The 25,525-nt window shown below is 38.8% G+C and overlaps 1 protein-coding gene across 1 annotated transcript in view; it reads left to right on the top strand.

Annotated features, from left to right (window-relative positions):
* FREM2 (FRAS1 related extracellular matrix 2) overlaps positions 1 to 25,525 on the top strand; it is a gene marked incomplete at both ends in the record, with an annotated part of 147,238 nt that overhangs the window by 80,338 nt on the left and 41,375 nt on the right. The window contains one exon of the mRNA XM_079721954.1: positions 375 to 626. Coding sequence (XP_079578080.1) covers positions 375 to 626 — 252 coding nt within the window. The remainder of the gene's footprint in view (positions 1 to 374; positions 627 to 25,525) is intronic.

Raw genomic sequence — 25,525 nt, 5'->3', positions numbered from 1 at the left:
TTACCAAACGTGTAAAGCCCAATAGAGTGGTTAAGAGGATTACAGAAGCAATGCATGTAGAGCACTTGGCACTTTGCCTGCACACAGTAAGCATTTGAAAACTAAGCTATTATTCTGTATTATTGTGTTGTTTTAAAAGACCTCTGGCAGGAAGCAGAGGAGAAAACACTTGAAATGTACTATTTGTCAGATGTTGGAGACCATTATAAAGGTGACCCATGATGCTAGCAGAGTGTGGAGGAGTTACTGCAGCTTCCAGGGGTGTTCATAGATATGATGGACCATGAAGATGCTGCATATGAAAATAATCGTCTCTGGAGGTACCCTGGTAGTATGTTCTACATAAACCCCTTTTGGATTCTCTCTGTTTCCAGGAACGGCAAGAGGAACTGTGCCAACATCAGTGCTGTCCTATTCTGATTACATATCCCGGCCCGAGGACCACACCAGTGTTATCCGCTTTGACAAAGACGAGCGGGAAAAAATGTGCCGGGTCGTTATCATTGACGACTCCTTGTATGAGGAGAAGGAAACATTCCACGTTCTCCTGAGCATGCCGATGGGTGGGAGAATTGGATCAGAGTTCCCAGGGGCTCAGGTTACAATCATCCCTGACAAAGACGATGGTAAGTACTAATTTACCCCCAAATTATTCCTCCTACCAGGCGCACCAACCTCAGGCACAACCTTCTAAACAGAAAGATGAGTGCAAAAGAATTTTCACATGCACATTTATCTTATGCTTGATTTTATAGTGCGATTAAGATTCTAAGTTGGCTGCATCCATCGATTTGTCTTTCATGATTTAGTATTTTCAAAGGGCAAAGTCACACCTATGTGTTTTCACCTGTGTACAGTTTCTTTTACAGCACCATTTATCATTAGGTGATTAAACTTTAAAAATTTCCTGGTGAAGAATTGAAGCAATTTTAATACACAATTTATCTTTTTGTGTGTTTGTTTTGCTTTGATTGCAAAAGCTTCTGTTTTGTAACTTTAATCTCTATGTCTGAACTCGTTTAACAAAGAAACCCATCAGACGAGGCTATTAAACGAACGAGGAAGGTAATAAATATATGGAAAATTGAGTCCAACAGGCTTCCAAAAAGGGGGAGGGTTTATCCTGGACTACTCTTCCTGAGGGAAACCTAATGACCATAAAATAATCCCTCTTTCTGAGCAGAAAAAGGAGCAAAAGGATCTTAATCATCACAGTTCAAAAAACAGTTTGTGCTTTCTTGTGAGAAAAGAGAGAACAAGAGGAAAGACTGTGAGTAATCTTGTAATGAAAGTGAGAGCGGTAAACTGAGAGATAGGACCCCAGGACTTGAATATTTTTCTGTCCCTCTTGAATTTTCCTCATGGTAGATAAAAAGAGGAACAAACTCGGTGGGTGAATCTTTTGGTTCACAAACTGGAGGAGAGTCAGAAGACTGTCATTCGAAATAATCTGAAAACTCAGGAAGTTAAAAATTACCTACCCGGGAAGTGCTTTGATGATTAAGTGATAGTTAAGTTAAAAAGGCTTTAACGTGTCTTGTGAGCTTATACTCTGTTCCAAGCCCAGCGCTGGGTCCTTTGTACAGTATCCTCCTAACAATCCTGTGAAATATATAATAATGTCTTTTTTTTACTGAAAAGTAATGAAAATTAGAAATGATTTTATCAAGAGAGATTTGAAGAAAGTCTTACTTCTACCTTAAACTTAGATAATGTCCAGTAGCTTTAGTTGACTGGTTTAATAGGAAATTCTATTTTGTATTTAAATATACAGAAATTTTATTTTAAATTCAGTTGATCTCAGAGAAAAAGCCAATATTTTGAATGTCAGCCAGAACATAATTAATAGTCCACCCTAAACACCTATCTGTTATCTAGATATCTCTCTGTTTTTATTAATATAGATAGAAAGATAGAGCTTTAATTTTAAAATAGAAAATACATTTAATGATTACTTTGGTTCAGTTTGTTTTGTTGGCAAAAAAAATTTTCCATATGGATTGTTACAAGATGCACATGGGAAAAAAATACAGGTTCAGAAAGAAACTATTATTTGTTAAGTGCCAGGCATTTTCACTTGTACATTGCTAGATCTTTTCAAGAGTAAAGGGTGACGTCATTTTTTTACATATGACAAGGCTGAGAGAGGCCAAGTGATTGACTTGAATTTACAAAGCCAGTATGTGGCAAAGTTAGTATTATCGGAGCCCCATATATGACCTTTCCATACTGTTACTCTGCCTCTAGAAAAAGTGCCTAGTGGTGACAAGTTTGTGGAACCATAGGTACAATATCTACTACTACATAATATTTGTTAAATGCTTTATTAGTATCAGTGTTTCATTTGAGCATTACAGTTCCCTGGTGTAGACAGCTAAAGAGGTATTAAGAGTGGGGTAGCCAAAACTCTTAGAAGCTTTTCACCCCAGAAGAGGACTGGGGAATTTGGACGCCACAGGCTTTGATTTTAAGGCATTAGAGTACCATGCAAACACTGGACCAGGAGTTTGTCAGGAATGTTACCAGCAATCACCCAGCCCCCGTTTAATAGATCAGAAGTCCTGTGTACACCTCTCTGTTTTCTCCCATTTGTCCTTTCCCTTCCACTTCTTTTTATTTTATTTTTTAATCACTCAGGTCTCACTAACATCTTACATTGTGGGAAGCACCACAAGTTTTCTAAGGATAAAATAAAACAAAGCACATAAATAATCCCTACCCTCAGAAAGCTTTCGTTGTAATGAAGGGAACAAGGCAAATGTACACTGAACAGACTCACAAACATAAAACTTCACCAGAAAGTACACAATTAACTATAAGTAAATACAGTGGTATCCTCTACTTTCAATAAATTCACAATGTAAAATTTTAACTTCATAAAGTACAGCACAAATTTAGCTTTGGAAGAAGGAGCTTGCCACTTTAAAGATCCCCTAGTGGAGTAAATCAAGAGATGGAATCTCTGGATAGTGTCACATTGAAGTTTAATAAATATTTATTCCTCTCTTCAGCACATATTTTTTAAGAATCAAAACTTCACTCATTCATACATCTATTCATTAAAAATACGAGTTAAGCACCTCTGTACTCACATATTTCTCAGTGCAATAGCAACAAAGGGACACGAGCTCTGAACTCATGGACTTTTCAGGCTCTGGGGGTACACAGATAAGTGAACATGCAAGCATAAAATAAATGTAGTAAGCGCTCTGCTGAGGAAAGAGCATCTTTCTCTTTCAGGAAGAGCTTCTTTGAAATCATGATTTCCTAGCTGAAATTTGAGGACAATATCAGAGTAACCTGGTAAAGAGAGAAGGGAAGTGTGTTCACAAGTGCAAAGGCTGAACGCATGTGATGGTTTCAGGGAACTGAAAGCTTGGATATAGCACAAATTGACAGCTCAAAGGAGTGAATAACAAAGAAGAATTTGGCTGGGCAAGGAGTTAATCTGATAGGATTGGGTAGCCATGTAAAGAAGTTGTGTTTTATTATTGCAATAGAAATCAGAAACTCTAACAGGTTATAAGTAGAGTGACAAAATCAGCTTTGCATTTTTGAGATATTACTCTGCCGTGGCTAAAATGCAGAGGCTAGATTGAACTGCTCTGAAGGCTGTTGGAGAAATATGGGTGCTAGGGGATGGCGGCTTGAACAGGGTGGTTGTATGAGGATGAAGAGACCAGGGAGCATCCAAGAGATAGTGCTGAGGAAGAATGGACAAGACATGGCAATTGACTGGACGTGAAAGGCTAGAGGACAGGAAAGTCCAAAGAATGATACCTTGGTTTCCAACAGGGCAGTTGGGTTAAGAGTGGTGCCGTTCACTGAGACAGACAAAACAGGAGTAGAACTGGTGTAGGGACAAAACAATGGGTTCACTTAGGATGTGTTAGTTTGAAAAGGCTGCATGACTTCAAAGTGCTGGATATGGAGGAGGCAAATGGAGATACAGGTCTGGAGATTAAGACAGAGTTATGCACTAGAGACATCAAATTTCACGTTATCTCTATTGATAATAATAAAAGTCATACAAGAGGATAAGATGGCTTCAGAGGACATGCACAAATGGCCCTCATGTGACTTATGATATGGACAGATTTTACTCGATTTTCATATTTTTTTAAAAGGAACCCATTTCACGAATGTTAAGCAGAGATGGGAAAGAGTGAAGAGAAAGGTAGTTAGTATAAGGGTAGGACAATCCAGCAAAGAAATGCTAAAAAGAATCTAAGGATCAAACATGTTTCAGGGTCTAAGTGCTGTCAAACATTTTTTTTTTTAAAAGAAGATGTTGGGGGTAGGAGTTTATTAATTAATTTATTTATTTTTGCTGTGTTGGGTCTTCGTTTCTGTGCGAGGGCTTTCTCTAGCTGTGGCAGGCGGGGGCCACTCTTCATCGCGGTACGCAGGCCTCTCACTATTGCGGCCTCTCTTGCTGCGGAACACAAGCTCCAGACGCACAGGCTCAGTAGTTGTGGCTCACGGGCTTAATTGCTCTGCGGCATGTGGGATCTTCCCGGACCAGGGCTCGAACCCGTGTCTCCTGCATTGGCAGGCAGATTCTCAACCACTGCGCCACCAGGGAAGCCCTGTCAAACATTTTTAATCTGTAATGTCTAACATGCAGCAAGCTAGGACATTATCTTAATTCCTCTTGCTATTCCAAGCTTTGGGGGATTTTTTTTTCAACATGCAACTATTTCACTTGTTTTTTAAATAATAGGAAAGATAAACGTAAAACTTATTTTAGAGAAATTTGCTTTGTGATCATCTTTGCTGGAATACTTCATATCTTATGAGCTTTGGGGTCAACTTTTATTAATGTCTCTGAACCTCAGTTTCCAGCAGTAAAATGAAGAGTTTACCTGTATTACCTATATTTTACTAACTTTTCCTATATTTTTTTCATTTTAGAAGTTGAAATCTTACGATGTACATAGTTTATAAGCAAAAACGATACTGCTACACATAAAGTACTGTCTATGCAGACTTGCACCCGTTCATCATGGAAAGAAAGAATGCCCAGGTTAATGGGGAGAAAGTCCAATTTCATTCAGGTGCCATGGTACAGTTACTAACAGTTGTCACCTTTGAACACTTACTACGTACAAAGGACTTTACATGACTTATCCAGTTAAATCTCGAAATAAGGTATCTTCTCCATTTGATTGATGGAAAAATGAGACTTACAGAGGCTAAGAAAATTGCTTAATGTCACACAGACACAAAGTGTTGGATATATGTCCTAAATTTAGGTCTATTTAAGATTTGATGTGATTCTCCACTAGGCTATAATGAATCCTGAAATTCATCAAAGGGATTAAAATACGTCATACCTAATGACATAACTGTAGGGATACGATTGTCATAGAATCTAGAAAAGAATAATCCAAATATAGGTCAACATTGGTCAAGGGAGGGGTGTTGTTTCTGAAGGTGGCCAATTGCTCCATCACTAAAATTTTATGTAATTGGAGTAAGGAAAATATTTAAGCCTGCTACACAATCTGAGTGAAATATGCTTCATGACTTTCCAACACTTTTTGCTCTGATGGCTGTCTCTGTTTCTGTGGTAATGGGCATACCAGATGACGAGTCCACCGACCAATGTTCCCGGACTAAAAAGAAACAAATCCTTTATAACTTTGTAACTCAAAGCAGTCTGAATTTTTAAAAAAGGAATTGATTCTCCAAAGCTAGATTATTCCTCAGTGAAATTATAGGATACCATGTCTGTGGCTGCAGAGTGAAGGACCAACACCTGGATGGAAAGTCACTTTTCTTAGGTGCAAACGTTTGAAAATCTCAGCTGGGACCAAAGGTTTTCTCTGTACTCTTAACTATTTGAGGGTAGAGCAGGGGCTCAAAGGACAGAAATATGTCCTGATTAAACCTGTCTTACATCTTTAAGAAACCGCTAAACTCTTCACTGTGTTTGGAAGAGACTTACACGTGAACAACAGGCTGACACAAGAGCAGTGGTCTCATTCTGTGCAGATATCCTGAACATCAATGGCTTCAGTCCTCACTACTTCAGTAAAGGTTACAATTTAATACTACAGCATTTGTTCCTTAGGAAGAGTATCAAGTCAGTGCTAACAGTATTTCACTAATCTTCGCTGTCAGTCTTTGGAAGTTAATTAAGGAACCCTTAAGCTGGATCCATTTTCAGCTTTTGTGTGCCCACCCACAGGGGTTTTCACTAAAGTGGCTGCCTTCCTCGACGCCCCTAGAAAAATGATCATGCTAGGAGGTATAAACCAGAGACATGTAAAAGGCAGCATAGCATGGTGAGCCCTGTAGTAAATGTAGCTCAATTCAGTGCCATTCAAAAGCTTCCAGACATCAGAAAAGCTTTCTCAACAGCAGGAGTACCATAGAGAAGAAAGCATTTCTGGTGCTAGAAAAATACATCATGGTATGGTGTGTGGGTGAAATAGGTTTTATGCATTTGTACTGAGCTGAAAGGCTTGGTTACCATCCTTTTTATTCTTGAATACTATTATTTGCATTTGTGTAAACTCCAATTAAATAATGCCAGGCCAGTCTTTGTAAGGAATGGCCGAACTCAGTTCAACTAACAACGTGACAAAACAAAGTTACGTTCTGCATTTGGTATGCTTGGGTTAGAAAAATATTAAAAAATCAAGAAATGGAAAAATGAGGTTCTGACTGCTCAGAATATTAATGCACTGAAGCCCTTAACAGACTATCTAATGTAGTTGAAAATGCTAAGGATTCAGGGACAGCTAATGGATGTTTAATGAGTTTCTGGTCTGTGGGGAGGCATTGCAAGAATTCGCTGAATATAATAAAGATTATATCCATTTTTCCACATTGGAAGAATACTAGTTGAATGATGTAGATATTACACCCTTTGAAAACGAAAATAAGGTAAAGGAAGACATATGAAATGTCTTGCATTTAAAAAAAATTTAATCTCACATACCACACACAGAGCAAATATTTATTGTGCACTTACTAAGTGTAACAGGTGGGGACTATAAAGGCATTTAAGACAGAGGCCGGGATCTCAGAAAGCTTAAAATTTATTGGGGGAAAAAAAAAAAGCCTAAGTACATAAAAGGTTAAAGGAGAATAATTTATGTCGGGAATAATTTGAAACACCACAAAGCAGACAGAAGAAGGCAGAGTGTGATTAAAAGCAATTGTGCGACCACTCTGTGAGTCAAGAGGAGGAACAGATAAAGGCTTTAACATATGGAAAGGATTTAGGTGAATGGAGAATAAGGCAAAGTATTCCAAGATCGCATGCGTGAAAGCAGGAGGGAGAGAAAGACATGGGAGCAGAGGGCAATCCAATTTGGCCACATTGCCTTTTCTGAGAAAGGCTCACTGCCCGGCTTCCAGTATTAGGTGTTAGGAGATCTGGGCTGTGGACGCATTTTTGCTGCTTTCTAGTCAAGGAATCTTCACCAATCCACTTGTCTCCTTGTACCTGTTTTCCTCATTTGAGTATATTATCACCTGAATTTCTTATTTTACAGAATCTTCATGAGGACCAAATAGCATCTGTATGAGAGCACTTTAAAAACTAGCTCAACTAGGGCTTCCCTGGTGGCGCAGTTGTTGAGAGTCCGCCTGCCGATGCAGGGGACACGGGTTCGTGCCCCGGTCCGGGAAGATCCCTCATGCCGCGGAGCGGCTGGGCCCGTGAGCCATGGCCGCTGAGCCTGCGTGTCCGGAGCCTGTGCTCCGCAGCGGGAGAGGCCACAACAGTGAGAGGCCCGCGTACCGCAAAAAAAAAAAAAAAAGAGTGCAATAATCAGAGCGATGTTTGGAGGTTATTAATTCGATAGCAGTGTAAGTGAACAGAATAGGAACCAAAAAGGGAAGTGGGGACCTGTAGGGTGAGGACGTTGGGACTGGAAAGGAAACAACCTACTGCTGAGAATCAAACCTGCTAAGACTTGGACCTCATGTAAGGAGGGAAATTTAAAAACATGTGTCTAAAAACGTGTGTGCTTGACAGGTTCAAGGAATGGAGGAACCATTCATTAACAGGAAGTTAAGAGAGAGAACCAGTCTAGGGAAAGGAAGCTGAGAGAAGATGAGACATTCTGTTCAAATATGCCGAGTTCAATAGTGAAAGGTTATTAGAATATATTTCTACTAAATGTTAATGTGCAGGTTGTTTTGGCTCTTAGTTGCAAATAGGAATTAAGTGTCACTTGTTATATTACAAGAAGATTGTGGAAATGTACAAAGTGAAATATATTATTGGAGTTGTCAGGTAACAAGTGCACCTTTAGGCCTTTAAAACAAATGGGTTTTTAAAATAACTTAAAGCTAAAATAGTGTGGTTTAGTTCCCTCGTTCTGTACCTCCATTGGGTTAAACATAAACCATTTTATGATATAGAGTCACTTCACATCATTTTTTTTTTAAATTGTAATGGTTTCAGGAGAGGGCTTTCGAAATTACAAGATTAATTCTTTTTTTGTTTGTTTGTTTTTTTGCGGTACGCGGGCCTCTCACTGTTGTGGCTTCTCCCGTTGCGGAGCACAGGCTCCAGACGCGCAGGCTCAGCGGCCATGGCTCACGGGCCCAGCCGCTCCGCGGCATGTGGGATCTTCCCGGACCAGGGCACGAACCCGTGTCCCCTGCATCGGCAGGAGGACTCCCAACCACTGAGCCACCAGGGAAGCCCAAGATTAATTCATTTTTAACAAACTCGTGAAGGGGAGAGGGCAGGAAGAAAAAGAGCGTTGGTGATTGTGAATGAGTGAGTCGTTCACTAAATATGAATTGGAGGGGAGAGAGAAGGGAGACTTCCCAGGCTTGGCCTTGGGAGGACCCACAGGGTCCCAACCTCCAGTCCTCTCTTCTTAATTCTGGACCTGGCTGAACTCAGAGCCCAGCAGGCCAGCTGTTAATAGGGAACGGCTCCACGTGGGGCTTGGGTACAGGGACACAAATTAAAATAAAGGCAAGTAAGCAAGGGTCCGAGGCTGCTGGAGTGGGTTCCTTAGCAATGGGGTACGTTTGACTCAACCTGTTATGGTCACCGGCTCTAAAGGAACTTGCTGCTCTGCTGTTGTGAACTGATCTTTTTGAAACTGTTGATACAGTATACTGCTCACAGCAGGAAAGGCATTCGGAGCTTTGTTCTTCTGCACACACACGAGCTTGGCAAGCAGCCACTTGAATCTCTGCTGCCAGTCGCATGAAAACATTCACCGCTATTACCAGAAAAGGCAAAGGCTCCAGAGTTCTTTATGAGAACAGCTCGCCGTTTTGTATAACTTACATTGAAGAATGACCTTATGGCTCCCCAGAAAGTGAGCACAGGGAACTGTGCCAGGACATAGGGACAGTTCACCCAGCAATAAGCTCTCAAGTACATGGAACGTAAACTTGCAGATATGTTGTCTGCTAGGGTAGTTCTAAGATATTAAGGTTACAATATTGAATAGGATCATACTGTTTGCAGTATTTTTTTTTTTAATTTTATTTATTCATTCATTCATTCATTTATTTATGGCTGTGTTGGGTCTTCGTTTCTGTGCGTGGGCTTTCTCCAGTTGTGGCGAGCGGGGGCCACTCTTCATCGCGGTGTGCGGGCCTCTCACTATCGCGGCCTCTCTTGTTGCGGAGCACAGGCTCCAGACGCGCAGGCTCAGTAGTTGTGGTGCACGGGCGTAGTTGCTCCACGGCATGTGGGATCCTCCCAGACCAGGGCTCGAACCCGTGTCCCCTGCATTGGCAGGCAGACTCCCAACCACTGCGCCACCAGGGAAGCCCTGTTTGCAGTATTAAACTAACTCATGTCTCTATTTTTCAGGGCTCCATAGATATCATATATGTCATGTAATAATAAGTATAATATATAGTTATTGTAACTATAACTATCATATTATAACTATTATATATGATAACAATAACAGGTGTGCTAAGCCTCTTACTTGAATGATTTCATTTAACACACAGACACACAGACTATGAGCCGGTTGTGTTATGCTTCAGTTTTATTGTCTTTGAGCAGTTAGGTAACCTGCTCAAGGTCAAACAGTTGAGAAGCATTTAGCCAGGCTGACCACAGAGTCCATGGCACCAACCGCTATGCTGCCCACTTCATACTGTACTGGCAGCATGTATATTTAATAGATATTCTACACTGTATATTCTACACTGTAATACTCAAAAATAGCATGAGGCATGCTAATAGAAATGAAACAAACTGTATCCTTTTCTGTGCATGCAGACGTGAGGACCCTAGAATACTTAAAATGTTAGCAGTTATAGACGTAAGGCTAACTTATACATGAATTATTTTGGTTCACATTTTACCAATTATAGCTCCTCCAGGATCATTAAGAGAACACGTGATAGAGTCTGGTAGTTCACTTGCACAGGGAAAAGCATTGCTTTTCCACATCATTTAGCAAGTTGTCCAGTGGAAGGGTTTCCCTTCTGAAGGACTGGGTTTGGGCTGTCTTGTCAAGTCCTTATGGATAAATGCTGTCTTGTGTTTGTTTTGTCTTTTTCATGGTAACACTATCTGCCTGATTCCCATCTTTTCCACACAGGAGAGTGAACGCTGGCCATATAATACCATCTTGTAGACATCAAAGGATAAATATTGCTGATTTATTATCACTCAAACCCTGGAAGCAGACCACTACACATGTTATAGGAACCTCAAGATCTCAGTCACAGGTGAATTCCATGTTAGTGCTAAACATCACATAAATCTGAGAAGCAACTTCTCAGATACTAGACTTCAGAGTTTGTAAGCTTAAAATTATTAAAAGAGATACTATAATCAAAAACAATAAAATTCATAAGAGATAGAATAATTAGAAAAGATCTCTTAGTAAATGTTAGCAATAGCATCGGAAATTCCAAATTATTCACCAGCAACAGAGGTCTAGTGTATTCTTTTGTTGAAATTATAAAGCACAGAGAAAATGCCGATAAACCAAAACTGCAACTTGGCTGAAAGCAGAACACTTACAGTCTTGACCTGCATGCTCCATAGTGTAAAGAGAGGCCAAAGTCTGTGAAATACTGCAGTGAAATCACAGAGGTCTGTGTATTTATTTAGTAAGTCCAGACAATGCACTATGTACTTATGGTCTGTTGTTGAGAACATATACTTCATAAAAATCCATTACTAAATAGACAACAGCATCTCCTTTATTGTATTAGAATGAAAAATTAAGAAAAACATTTTGGAATGTATGTACTATTTTCTGACACTGTTGGCATGTCAATTGGTCACTGTAGAAATGTGAAACTTGTTAGGTCGCTTCCCTAAGAAACTTGTCACCAACCGGAAACAGTTCTTCTCGAATTAGAGATCTTGAATGGGCCTCCCTGTTCTCTGTATACCTTACTTCCTCTGCACAGGTAGATGTTACCTTTCACGGGAGGCTGACAGGCTTTATGATCTCCCTAAGAAGCAGGTTTTGTTCTGCCTTACTGAAGCAGACATTTGAATCTCTTTTTCTCTCCCTTTATTCCTAGTTTAGAAGTCATATACATACCTTTTTTTTTTTTTTTGTCATTGGCCTTAAATCTTCTTTTAATAGATGTCAAGAAACTTGCTACTGCTATCTTGTATCAAGAGATACAAGATTACCCTGTAAAGTATACGGGTAATATCATTTGATAAAAATAGTGGACTACATCATGCTACAAATAATCACAATAATAATCTATATTAAGATTATAAGATGTAGCTAAAACTAAAACCACCTCTTTTCTTTAGGCCATTTGTAACAATTTGAGGCACTTAAAATTATGGATAAAACTTTCCCTTCGCACTTCTAGAGACGTAAAGCATCGCTGCATCCTTTCTCTAAGACACAGGTCTTCATTCTGCCGTAGTGAAACAGACAACTGAAATAATATATGTTCAGACATTTATTTATTTAAAATGTTTGCTGAGCATCTCTAATGCACCAGATGCTGTGCCAGGGGAAAAGAGATGGAGGATTTGTCCTGCCCTCACTCCATAGGTATATACATCAGCACCGTACAGCACTTAGTAGCCCCCCTTCTGAGTAGTGGGCATCCCCCAAAGCACCAAGGACACTGTGGTGAACAAGACAGGCCCAATCCATAGAGGATTCCAACAAGGAAGTAGGCAAACAGATACAAAAATGGCAGCTGATCAAACCAGGCTCCACATGCAATGGGTGCTTTCAAAGGGACATCCAGTGGCACCTGAGGTTCTGGGAAAGGCACACAAAGAATCAAAAAGACTTGAGTCATGGCATTTGGCAGCCCAGAAGTTGATGTGCATTGTCACATGTCCCCTCGGGCTGTGACAGTCTCATCATTGTAAGGACAACTGCACTGTCCGGTGAGCCAAATCACAGTACAAGTCAGCAGTCCCTAAGTTAAACACAGTCCTGGGCAAAGAAATTAAATGGTTGGTAGAGCTTTATTAGCCAGTACTTCATAATAAAAGAGTCAGGAAAGTCAGAATATTGACATTGTGAGAGAAAAAAGCTTTCTCTTTACACTTCATAGGGCTGAAATGTATCTCAGCTTCAATTTCCCTGAGGGTGTTTCACAAACAATCTGTTTCACTGTCTCAGGAAGGATGCCACAAAGCTGAAATTCTGGTCAAAATGCCAACAAGAAGCTCATTCTTCTTTTTTTTGTTGTTCAAGAATCACACTTCTTCAAAGGGATAATTTTCAGGACCCCACTCACTGCCAGGGAAAGCTTTAAAAAGCCAAAACCATAGGGTCCTTCATAATCTCAGTGCTGCAAGGTGATCCTCTAAGTACAAAATAAAATTATAAATAGTATAGATGCTGCTTTTACACTTGTGAATCTGTGGTGCGTGGTCTCCAGCTCAGTAAACTGGTAAAATACTATCTACTACACAACAGAGTTGAAAGAAGTACAGAGATTTATACCCACTTTCCAGGGGATCGTTATCCTCCCAATGAATCTAGCTTGCATGTCTTAACTGACATTGGCCCAGAATACATATTTTGAAGTTTTTTAAAATGTCAGTACATCTTAATAGCACTATGTACTGAACCTACTTCAGGATACTGAGAGGACAAATAAACTGTTAGCAGGAGATGTTTGATTAATTCTCTGAGGACAACTTCATTACCTTGTTCAAAACATGATATCCCTTGACATTTCTGTGAATAGGGAAACTCCATTAAACCCTTGTGTTATAATTATGGGAGACCCAATAATTAAGTTATGTGTGGAATTCATTTCTTTTCTTCTTTTTCTTTTGAAACAGCGAAAGTAATATAAGCATACAAGTAACCATGGCCCTAGTGCCTCAGCTTCTGAAAGAAATCAAAGCAAATCAAAGAAAAAAATAAAGAGCAACAGTAGTCCTTGCTCTAACCTGGTTTTCCTCCTGTATTCTTTTTTTCTTCTTCTTTTTTTATTTTTGGCTGTGTTGGGTCTTCGTTGCCGCGTGCGGTTTTTCTCCAGTTGCAGCGAGCAGGGGCTACTCTTTGTTGCCGTGCACGGGCTTCTCATCGCGGTGGCTTCTCTTGTTGCGGAGCACAGGCTCTAAGTACGCGGGCTTCAGTAGTTGTGGCACGTGGGCTCAGTAATTGTGGCTCGCGGACTCTAGAGCGCAGGCTCAGTAGCTGTGGCGCACGGGCTTAGTTGCTCCCCGGCATGTGGGATCTTCCCGGACTAGGGCTCGAACCCGTGTCCCCTGCATTGGCAGGCAGATTCTTAACCACAGGGCCACCAGGGAAGTCCCTGAGCTACCTTTTAAACACTCAGTTCACACAACTCAGCCCTAACTCAGGGCTGCTCCTTTTTTTTTTTTTTTTTTTTTTTTTTGCGGTACGTGGGCCTCTCACTGTTGTGGCCTCTCTCGTTGCGGAGCACAGGCTCCGGACGCGCAGGCTCAGCGGCCACGGCTCACGGGCCCAGCCGCTCCACGGCATGTGGGATCTTCCCGGACCGGGGCACGAACCCGTGTCCCCTGCATCGGCAGGCGGACTCTCAACCACTGCGCCACCAGGGAAGCCCAGGGCTGCTCCTTTTATCCCAGGAGGTTATATGGCTCTATTGTTTTTTAATTTCACTTTTTAAACATATTAGACAGATTTCATCCTCTATAAATGAAAACAAAACACAAATCTAAAGGATTAAACACGATGTTCTCTTAGGACCCATGTATATTACTGAGTACATTTTATCTGAATATGAGAAGTCACATGAAAATCATAATGCCTACACTTTCATCATCTGGGTTTATGGTTTCTCTTTAGTGTGCAAACCATTTATGAGAAAGAATGGTTTTTTAACTCTTATTTTTCCTTGAGAGGAAGCAACTGTTTTCTTTTCAATAAAAAATAAAGACAGCGTAGATAAAATGTTGAATGAGAGAAATAGCTGCAAGCTAGTATCATTATCCACGAGAAAACCACCAATCCGAGAAGACCAGGAAGAAGGTGCACAGACCCGAAAGCTTCGTGATCTGACTTCGCACAGCTGAACTGGGCTTCCTCCATTTGCAGACCAGGAATCCAAGAACCATTCCTTTGTCGATGGACATTGAGGTTGCTTCCATGTCCTGACTATTGTAAATAGTGCTGCTATGAACATTGGGGTGCATTAATAGGAGGGAAGTCCCAAAGGGAGGGGATATCTGTATGTGTATGGCTGATTCATTTTGTTGTGCAGCGGATGCTAACACAACATGGTAAAGCAACCATACGCCAATAAAAATTTTAAAAAAAGAAATCCAAGAACCAAACAGGTTGACTTCCCCAATGTCAGGCATTTCAGAAGTGACTGAAAGGGGACTTGCACTCATGGCTAGTAGGACAGTTTCCTGTGTTTTTTCCCCATCACACTGCAAGAGGATGGAAGACTCCTGGGACCACTTTTCAGGTTCTGGCTAAGAAGCAACGGAGCAGAGTCAGCCACTGCTACTGAGTAATACTCACAAGGAAGAACAGGGAAGGAGGATTCTTACAAAAAAGGAGCACATCCCCTCAGCTTGAAGTGGAACAGCTTTGGCTCTTTATTCTAGAGTCCCTTCCTTTGCCACCTGCAGGCATGTTTCAAGTGTCGGTTATTGAAGAGTCTGTGGTCAAGGTTATTTATTTTTTGAGTGTCAACCACATGCTTTTATTCCTGAGACCTCACACAGGTTGTGTTTGACACCATGTTGGCCATAATCTTTCTTCGTTCAGCTGTTGGGATTCCCACATAAATCACCCTGATGTCAAAGTCTCTGCAGACTCTGAAATTTTATGAAATTCACTTTAGTCTGCAGGAATAAAACTATACATGCATGCCTTCTGATTGGTGATTTGGGGAGCAGTAACAATTTTAAATGAATGGAGAATTTAAGAATAAAGTGGCATCTTAATTTTCTTTCCCTCTTCCTGTAATGGTGCGCTCTTGTTTTTTTAATGAAGAAATTTACCTTCACAACTGAGGAATACTGATCTATAACATATTCTAATTTTTCTCTTAGATGGAATATTGTGTCTCTGTCTTTACAGACTCTCATTACACTTCTTTAAAGAAAAATATTCTAAAAATGCTCACTTTTCCATTTTTTAATCATTTTCAGAGAAAGTACTACATAATGAAAAAAACACAGATTTTTGCAGTCTTAGAAACTTACATTTGAATCCTGCCTCCACTATATATGAGCTATGTGACCTTGAGATAATTATTTAATCTCTCTAAGTTTCAATTTCATTTTTGTAAACAGCAGATAAAAATAATGACATTATAAGTCTGTTGGGAGCACTATAGGTAACATAACAAAGATTCTAGAGATTGTGATGTGACCTGCAGAGGCAGACACTCAGTAAAAGTAGATATTACATCATAGTATTACTCTTGCACTAGCTTTAATATTAATTGGTGTGTTTTCACAAGATGAGCTTTAGAGCCATAATGATGATTACTTTGGATTAGAGACTGGAAGCAGTATCAGTCTTAGCTTATGTCTCCACACATTATTTTATGACCTCGTATGTCAGGCTCCACGCTTCTCATTGGAGTTTATGGATGAACAGTACTTGATTTCCGCCTTTAGGGAGGTCTCTGTCTAATGAGGGAGATGAGTGAGTGAATGAGTCATGTGAATACAGCGTGAAAAGCGCCATGTGAGAATTATGAGCCTCAGGACTTGCTTGACAGCTGTCAACTGGGAGGAGGTTAGATGTGAAAATAGAAAGACACACTTTGCAGGACCTTGCAGAGTCTTAGATAATGATTTTTTGGAAAATGCAATAACTTCTCAGTTCCCTAGAGAGGATACTCATCCACACCACTGAGAAATACTGCAGCAAGTTGGTAAAGATGCCAGAATCTGTTAAGAGTAAAAATTTTTTTAAAGATTTTAACAAGAGAGAACAGACTTTCCACTCTGTAAGAAATATTTTTCTTAAATCTAATATTTTGAGGTTATGTTTAATGGAGGTGTGTTATGCAGATTAGTTCTTGCTTAGTATTAATACTTTCATTACAAAATTATTACATGAGCACCATAGAGAGGTACGTAAGCTAAATGGCAGTAGTCTTATCTTATCTCCCTCTTCAGACCCACACCTCTCCCTTGAGGTCACTTAAGTACAATGTGTGGCTTTTCTGTACACACAATTACATGCACACATTTTCTTTTACTTTCATTAGAAGTAATTATTGTTATAGTGAAGAGACAACGAGCACATATTCTAGAGGGAGGCAGTCTGACTTCCTTTCCACTTATTGGCTATTGATCTGGAACTCCTGGACTTCAGTTTCCTTATCTGTATAGTGGAGATGATAATAATACCTACCTCAAAGGGTTATGAGCACTTAGAACAATTCAGGCATACTGAAAATACTCAGTTAATGTTTGTTATTCTACTTGATTATTTTATGCATATTATTTTATGTTATAATTATTTCACATAACAATGTATGACACAAAAAGCTTTTTGTGTCATAAACCTACTGGTCCTTTTTACTGGCTACATAGTATTCCACAGTGTGGCTGTAACGTATTTTAAAAATTCCATATTGATGAGCTTTTAAGTTGTTTTCAGATCTTTTTCTATCCCATTCATGAGATAATAAATATCTTTTTCACATATGCAAGATATCTCTTATTTGCCTAGTACTTATCATTACATTCAGTTTTAGATGCTACAAAGAGTACTGTTTAGGAAATTGTAAATTGAATCCATTGAGTTGAGAAATCAGTTAGAGAATTATAACCAGTTTTCCTTCCTCTCCCTTGTTTATATGATGTGATATCATATAGGATAGAAACAAAAAAGAGTTTTAAAAACACTCTGCTAGAGATGGGTTCTCAGAAATATTTGTTGAATAAAGAATATTCAGGAAGCCTTCTTCAAATGCTACTGGATGGTGGAAAACTCTGATGACCTTAACATTTAAATTTTATTTTAAACTTGTATCGACCCTGAAAAAGGCAAAATCAGAGTTTTGGAGTGAAACTAGATTGACAGTAGAATCTCTGATTACAGTATCTTTTTTGGGAAAGGCTCACCACATATTCTCAGCTGAAATCTTGGGAAGATTCAGTCCTTAAGTTATAAGCATTTTAGACATGTCCTGACTTTTCTTTATTCTTTCTGAGAAAATTATAGTTGGCAAGGAAAAGAAATGTCAAAACATGCCTTTAAACTGATATATACTCAAACATATATTTGACCTTTTTTTTTCAACAAGAATTTTGAAAGTGCTTTTTAGAGACTAAATATTAGGTCTTTCTTAAGAATGTGTGTTTACATATTTTTTGAAAGAAAGGTAGGGAAAGGCCCAGTCAAAATTATTTAAAACTAATTTTTTACAAGATGTTATTTATAGAAGGAAGTTAATCTAATTTTTTTCTTCCTATTTAGAAATGTAATAGATGCTACTTGGGGGGAAAAAAATAAAATATATAGCAAATTAGTGTGTGGAAGAAATGTGCAGCAAAGGAGGTAAAATTTCCTCATAATCCCATCTCTAAGAAATAACCAGTTAGCAATTTGATATATATTCTTTCTTACTTTTCTGTGCATCAATAATATGTGTATGAACAACATGAATTATTTTATGCATATCATTCTATAACTACCATGTAAAAATTTTTTTTCTTTACAGAAATGTACAAAAATAATACAGCATAATGTGTGCTCTATCTAAAATTAACCAGTGTTCTATTTTTCATAGTTGCTTCAGGTCCTTTAAAGGAATCAAACATTAGACATAAAACATAAGTTTCCTTCTAGTACCATTCAACTACCATGGTCCTCCAAAGTAGCAATGATCGTAAATTGGATAAATATCTATTTCAACTTGCTTTTTTTAAAAAAATCAGCATCGTGTTTTCAAGATCTGGTTATTTTGATGAATTTAGATGAGTGTTAATTATCCATTCCCCTACTGCCCTACTGACATTGGATTTTGTATGTATACATAATGTTGCACTGAACATATTTGTAAATATTCCTGAATATACATGTATGGAACTTTTCTATCTAAAGATAGAATTGATGGGTCATGCTGGATGTGCAAGTTCAATTCTACCAGATATTGCTAAATCTCTCCAAAGTGATTGAATCAATTGCCTTTCTACCAGCAGCATCTGAGAATGTCTGTTTCCACACACTGTTGAACTATCTGGGTTTTGCTAATCTTATGAATATTAAATAATATCTCATTGTAATATTATTTACATATAACAGTGAAAGTTTTCTCTCCTGAGATTTGAATGTTTATATAATTTTTCAATTTTTCCATTTGCTGTTAACATTTTTGTTGTAGATTTATAAAAGTTTTAATTTATTTTGGATACCAATCTTTTGTTTTGGGGGTCAGGGATACATACATGCTATAGACAAAGGTTATGTTGAGATTTTTTTTAATATTCCTACTAAATTATTTTGCCTCATCTGTCATTTTCTGAGCATTGTAAGATTTTAAAAACCCACTAAAATCATAGATTAATCAATATTTTCCTATAATCGTCAATTTTTGCTTTATATATTTCAATACAAATTCAAGAATGTCAGATAATCTTGGTTGGCGGTTGTTTTGTATTATGTAGAATTCCTCTGTATTAATGAATTTGCTCTAAATTGTATTTGGACTTTTGTTAATGTTGCTACACTGCCTTGCTTTTCTCCTGTTGGCTTAATGTAGCCTTCTTACATCCTTATAGTTTTCATATTTTCCTCGAATTTTGTTTACAGCTACTTTTTTATGTCTGTTTGTCTTTTTGTTTTTTAATCCAGCCCATCTGTTTTAAATAAGAAAAGATAAGCAGTTTGCCTTATTCTAGTTATGGCAATATATTTGGGCTTTTTATTTGGGGTTTCTGCATATGGATTTTTCCTTTATTTTTTTTCCCTCCTTTACAGCTTCTTTTTTTTTTTTTTTTTTTCTTTTTGCGGTACGCGGGCCTCTCACTGCTGTGGCCTCTCCCGTTGTGGAGCGCAGGCTCCGGACGCGCAGGCTCAGCGGCCATGGCTCATCGGCCCAGCCGCTTCGCGGCATGTGGTATCTTCCGAGACCGGGGCCCGAACTCGTGTCCCCTGCATTGGCAGGCGGACTCTCAACCACTGCGCCACCAGGGAAGCCCTACAGCTTCTTGTTATGCCAAGAAAGTTTTCCATATCCTTCGTGATTTTTATTTTCTACTGGTTTCTGTCTTTTGGTGGCAACTCATAATTTTAATGAAGATACTTTACTATCTGCCTAACAAAGTTTACTCTCTTGAAAAAGACAAGGACATGGAATAGTTTAGACACACTGAATTTGTCTGTTTATAACTTCCTCTCTGTTGTCTCAAGTTTCAGTTTCAGCATTAAGTTGAAAATATCAGTTACGATGATTATTTATGCTTGCAATCAATAGTTGGATTTACCAGCATATTTTATTGATTGCTCAGCAAAGTGTCTTGCATCCAGTTCCTCCATTTGATTTTACTTTTCTTCTGTGTTTTTAGCAATTTCTCAGTGTGCATCTCTAGGTAAGAAAACCTCTTCATCTTTAAGGGCTGTTGATTTTGCCCTCACTCTTGAGTTCCGTTTTCCTTTGGTTTCTATGACTCCAGTGTTGATTCACAGCCTTTGTGCAGACTTAAGAGGCCAGCAGAACCATTTGCTTTGGGCTCCACTCACCACTATGATGTCCTGTTGTTCTGTTACGTTTTTAGTTCACAGAGATGCTTATCTTGTTTTGAGCATAGTTCTCCCTTTCCTTATCAAGCATAATAATGATACAGGGAAAGTCTTCAAAGCTACCAAAAAGAAATGGCATGCTATCTTTAATTTTTAATCTATCATTGCTGCTGACAAAGCCCAATAGAGGGTGTAAAATCACAAAACTGTCTTTAACCAGACGTCAATGTCTTCACTAGCTTTTCTACCCTAAAAAAGGGAAAGAAAAAAAATCAACTTCATAGCCTGGTGTTTCATTTTCTGAATGAACTGTAATTCAACCAGTCCCCCTCTGAGGGATTTTGGGCTTGTTTTCAATTGTGCCTGAGTACAAATGAAGTACAACATACTTGTGTATGTATCTTTGTACTCTTACGTTAGCATTTCTATATGATAAACCTCCATACATTGAATTCAGGGTAAAAATTATGTTCATTAAAATTTTGTGACAACCTTTAGTATTATGGTTGCCTTAGTTAAGGTTAGTTAGCTTAGTTAAGGGCACACATTTTATCTAGGCGTGGATCCTAATCCACCATTTCCCTGATGTGTGACTTTGGGCAAATCTCTTAATCTCCCTAATCCTTAGTTTCATTATCTGTGAAAAGAGGACTAATATAGTACGTACCTCATAGGGTGGCTGTAAGGATGAAGTAAGATACTGAAATCAAAACAATTAGTGTGGTATCTATCCATTACTTATTATTTGCTAAAGACACTGACATGAGCTAAAACAACCTGAAGGTTGCTGAGACCTGTAGAGGTTTTCAAAAGCACTGGTGAGATACATGGGTGGGGCTGGGAGTATATGGTAGATCTCTGTACCTTCTGCTCAGTTTTGCTCTGAAAACAATTCTGAACTGAAAACTACTCTAAAAAATATAGTCAACTTAAAAAAAGAAAGAAAGGAAGGAAGGAAGGAAGAAAGAAAGAAAGAAAGAAAGAAAGAAAGAAAGAAAGAAAGAAAAAGAAAAAGAGAAAACACTGGTGCCTGCGGGAACCCATTGGAAATTATGATTCGATAAATTGGAGGTGAGAACAAGCATCTGTATCTTTAAATCTCCTTGGCTGATTCTAATGCACATCCAACTTGGAAATGCCTGGAGGCAAAGTATTTAAAAAGTGAAAGTAAAAAAAAAACAAAACCCTTCTCTTGGAGTTCATTGTGGTGGGCTTCCCTTGCCCCTGTGGACCTGCTCCATATTCAAAGGTCAGCCCTCCACAGTCATTTTACTGCAAAGACAAGCACTTCACCCTCCTTCTGGGGCTTTGTAACTCCCACTGCCTGATGCTAAGGATGGTTGTCTTCTAACTCACCCACCACAAAGACATATTTATTCATTTGCTCTGGCAAATCAGTGATCCTATTTTACACGATGTTCATTACCTCCACAAACGTTCATTGAGCACCTATGGCCAGACATTGATTACACTAAGTGTTAGGAAAACATCAGTGAGTAAAGAAGGCTTAATTCCTCCCCTTAGAGAGCTCAGAGACAGTGAGGGATACAAGCCTGAGGTGACAGGGGAGGGGGACGGGGTTGACGAGGGAAGACAGGGTGCTCCCCAGCACAAGTGACTTCTACTGAAACCCGGAGTCCAGTGATTTAGGACTCCGCGCTTCCATTGCAGGGAGTCTGGGTTCAATCCCTGGTCAGGGAACTAAGATCCCACAAGCTGCGTGATGCGTCCAAAAAATAAAAAGGAATCTGAAAGGAGCCGGAGTTATCCTGTGCGGAGGAGGGAAGTGTGTTCAAAGCAATGGCAGTGGTATAGCAGAGATGGGGAGTGCCACATTTAAGACATTCAAGACATTGGATTTGGGGGTAGAAAGGAGGCCAAAATGAGATTTAAAAGGCAAACTGAGACCAAATGTTTAGTGTTTTACAAACCAGTGTTTTTAACCAATGTTTAAAAGTCTGTTAGCAACCCTAAGAGCGCTGAAACATTGAAAGGCTTTCGGCAAAGGGATTGCCATGATGAGATTTGCTTTGGAGGATGGCCTCTGGTTAAGAGCCTAGCTAAGTTGCTGTTGGGAGAGTTCAATGGCTGGTGATGCTGGCTGCATCTAAGGTAGTAGCAGTGACATAGAGAGAAACCAGGGGGTGGTGACTCTACTGCCTCTGTTTGAGAGTTTACCTTGAGGTGCCCACGGCATGGGGTTGTGTAGGCAGCCAGTTATCAAGGTCCAAAACTCAGAAGAGAGATCTGAATTGGAAATCATTTAGGGAGGTTCCTTTGTATTATTTTCAGCACTGAACCAAAAGATGGCGTAGAAGTTTTTTTGTTTTTTTTTAATTCAATTCTAAGCAAACATCTTAGAGCTACAAAGCCTACTTGACCAATGTTCCAGGTACACGTGAGTAAATAAGATTTGGCTCCAGATAGCAATTACTACTGGCACCTCTTCCTTTCATCTCATGAGACACAAAGTAATGGTAAACATCAATCTAGACACCACAGACTCAGCAAAGGAAAAAAGTTCACTTTTTCCCTGTGGGGAAAAACTTAAATGATTTTCCCTTTGTCTTCATTGCAGGTGTGTGTGTTGTACGGCTTGCCAAGCCTCCTCATCAACTATGTTTGCAAGAAATAGACATGATTCTATCTGTGTTGTTTGTATTGAAAGTATTCCCAACCTTGAAAAGCATATTAATGTTTAATGAACTAAAACGGACTCTTCTGTAGGCAATGCCTTGATCTGTGCCCTTTCTTTAAAAGTATTAACACCACAAAGGATACAGAGAGTAGAGTTTGGCTTCCCTTAAGAAATTCACACTATTTCACATGGCCAATTTAAAAACCTCCCTTGTGTTTCCCTCACACTATTTGTATATAACTTTTCTTTTCTCTGCTGGGGGAATAAACGTGCATTCTGCCGTGTCACCTGTGGTTGGTGGAGTTGTGACGAATGACTGTTGTATGGTATTTTGTGGGTGTGGGCTACATGACTTTATTTGATATTTTCTCATGCCAGGTAGTAATACCAGCCACTGACTGTTTTCTCTATTAAGATTGTGAACTTACAAGGCACGGTGTGTATTTAAGATCTGATTACACAATTAAATAGTTTTTTTTCTTTCTGATCTACTTGAAGTTGTAATATGGATATTTACAAAACTAATAGACAAAGGTCTACCGTTTACTTAACTTTTAAGAGAAACCAAGCTCCTAGATAAAAACCAACAAATAAGCATCTTACCAAAGAGAGGTGAGTTAAAATCTTATTCATAAATGATAATAATTTGCAAGAACAAGCAATGCTTCTGAATTTCGCATAGGTATCCTTTAACTGTTGACAGTTTCATCTTTATCTTTCTCTTCCTTTCACTAGTTTATTACCTACACATTAAAATGGTCAAGGAAACTCTTGCCAATTATCTTGAGCAATTATCTATAACTCGACTCACTGCTTGAAGGATTTTTAAATCATTCACATTACATAAGATTCTGTACAAATGGTAATAATTATAAATAATATTTAAGTTTTAGAGATTTATGACAAGGTATTGAGAAATTGAAATAACAATAATGATTATTCTTTTCAGTTCTCATTCAACCACACTGAAAAGATACAGAGGTGCTAATGCCACACCTTTTCTTTTTATTCATGATGTAAGAAACTAGGCAGTTAACGAGAATGAATAAACACTATTAAAATGTGTTTTAATTTCATCAGAGTCACTTTATACTTTAATTGCAGTGACTGCAATTGATTAATAGACTAATTTTCCAGTGATCATGAATAGAGCATAGACAGCGAGAGAAAGTACATAAATAACTTAAATCTACAGATAGGCAAAAAAATCAATCTTAAGGAGAGAAATATCTTTCCTAATGCGTTCTATTAGCTGCAGTGGTAAAATTGAGAGGTTTAGGATTAAAACCCTTTTTGCATTCCCTCTCTTTCTTTCTGCTGGAGGTAACCACACACTATACAATGGCGATGTGATATATTGTTTGCATCATTCACATAAATCTTATTATTTATTGCATTGTTACATGTGCTGTGACCTCCCACCTCTCTCTCTCTCTCCCTTCCTCTCTCTCGTTCTCTCTCTCTCTCTCTCTCTCTGTCTCACACACACACACACACATAAAGCACATATGTCAGACACATAATAAATGTTCTACACGTGGTAACTATTATCTTCACTCTTAATGACAACTTGGATAAAAATTTTCAGAGTACTATTGAATACATAGAACTCTTTTTTTTCTTATATGAACTGCACATTAAGCTGTAACATCAAAACACTTGATCTACAGTTGACGGAGTGAGTCTGAACACACACATGCAGAACCAAATTTGGTCTCTGTGTAGCCCATTTGGTGATTAATGGTCGTATTCACTCACATGATTTTAGTCTGTTCCACCTCTAGTATGTATCTGGGAGGAGTAGAGAGACAGGAATATGGGAGGTGTCATTATTAAATAGGGGGTCTCCCTTACTGCATTTCACAGATATCTTCCATAACTCAAATCTAATCTGTACAGTGATGTGGTTTGCCAGGAATGTGAAGAGGCTTAGATCACTCACTGGATGCAGATGATCAGGCCTCTGCAATCATTACAAAAGCCTTTTAAAAGACATACAGATGTGCTTGGTGTGGCCGTCTGGTCAAAATAAGCATTTTCAGGGTTTTGTCTTCACCTCTGCCCCCTACTCAGCGTGAGAAATGTAAGGAATTCATTGGTTTGTATTTGAGGTCCACCTTGGCTGAGGTTAATAAGATAATACCTTCATCTGTATACATCCACTCACAGGCCCTAGCACTCTGTCCAGGCTGAAGGGATGAGAAGGAGGTGAAAGTATGCTGTAGGCAGATTTATCACCCCGTGAACCAAAATATGCAGGCAACATTTCCAAGGTTGGTTTTGTATTATTCAAGAGTTCAGGTAGCTCTGTGCTTTTTATCATGTGCGCATATGAAGAAACAAAGAAAACACAATTTTGCAGTTTCAATAAAAATAGTTTATTTGGGGGAAGGAAAATAAAGAATCCTTACTCAACTTGAGCAGTGCACAAAATGGGTTTCCTGTGGTTGTGAGCCATAATTGTAGGGTTTTGTTTCATTTTTGTGTTTGGTAATTCAATTAAATGCTCTGATATGTGATAGTCATCTCTTGAATGACCTTGTGTTTTAGGGAACATTGATGTGAGTTGCATGACCTTTTAGACTTAGATCTTTGGAGTCTTGTAAAACCACACACAGATGACTAAAGTGTCTTAAGTCAAAGGACTATTTGTCTTATCACATGAATATACTCAATTAATTTATCTTTGTTGATAAGCTCACAATAGGTAAAGTATATACTCCATTTACTATTTCTGCAATTTCCCACAAGCCTATAAATATTTCAAAATAAGTTTTGA

This window comes from Hyperoodon ampullatus (genome assembly GCF_949752795.1).
Source record: "Hyperoodon ampullatus genome assembly, chromosome: 16".
NCBI lineage: Eukaryota > Metazoa > Chordata > Mammalia > Artiodactyla > Ziphiidae > Hyperoodon > Hyperoodon ampullatus.
This window is presented reverse-complemented; position numbering and strand designations above follow the sequence as displayed.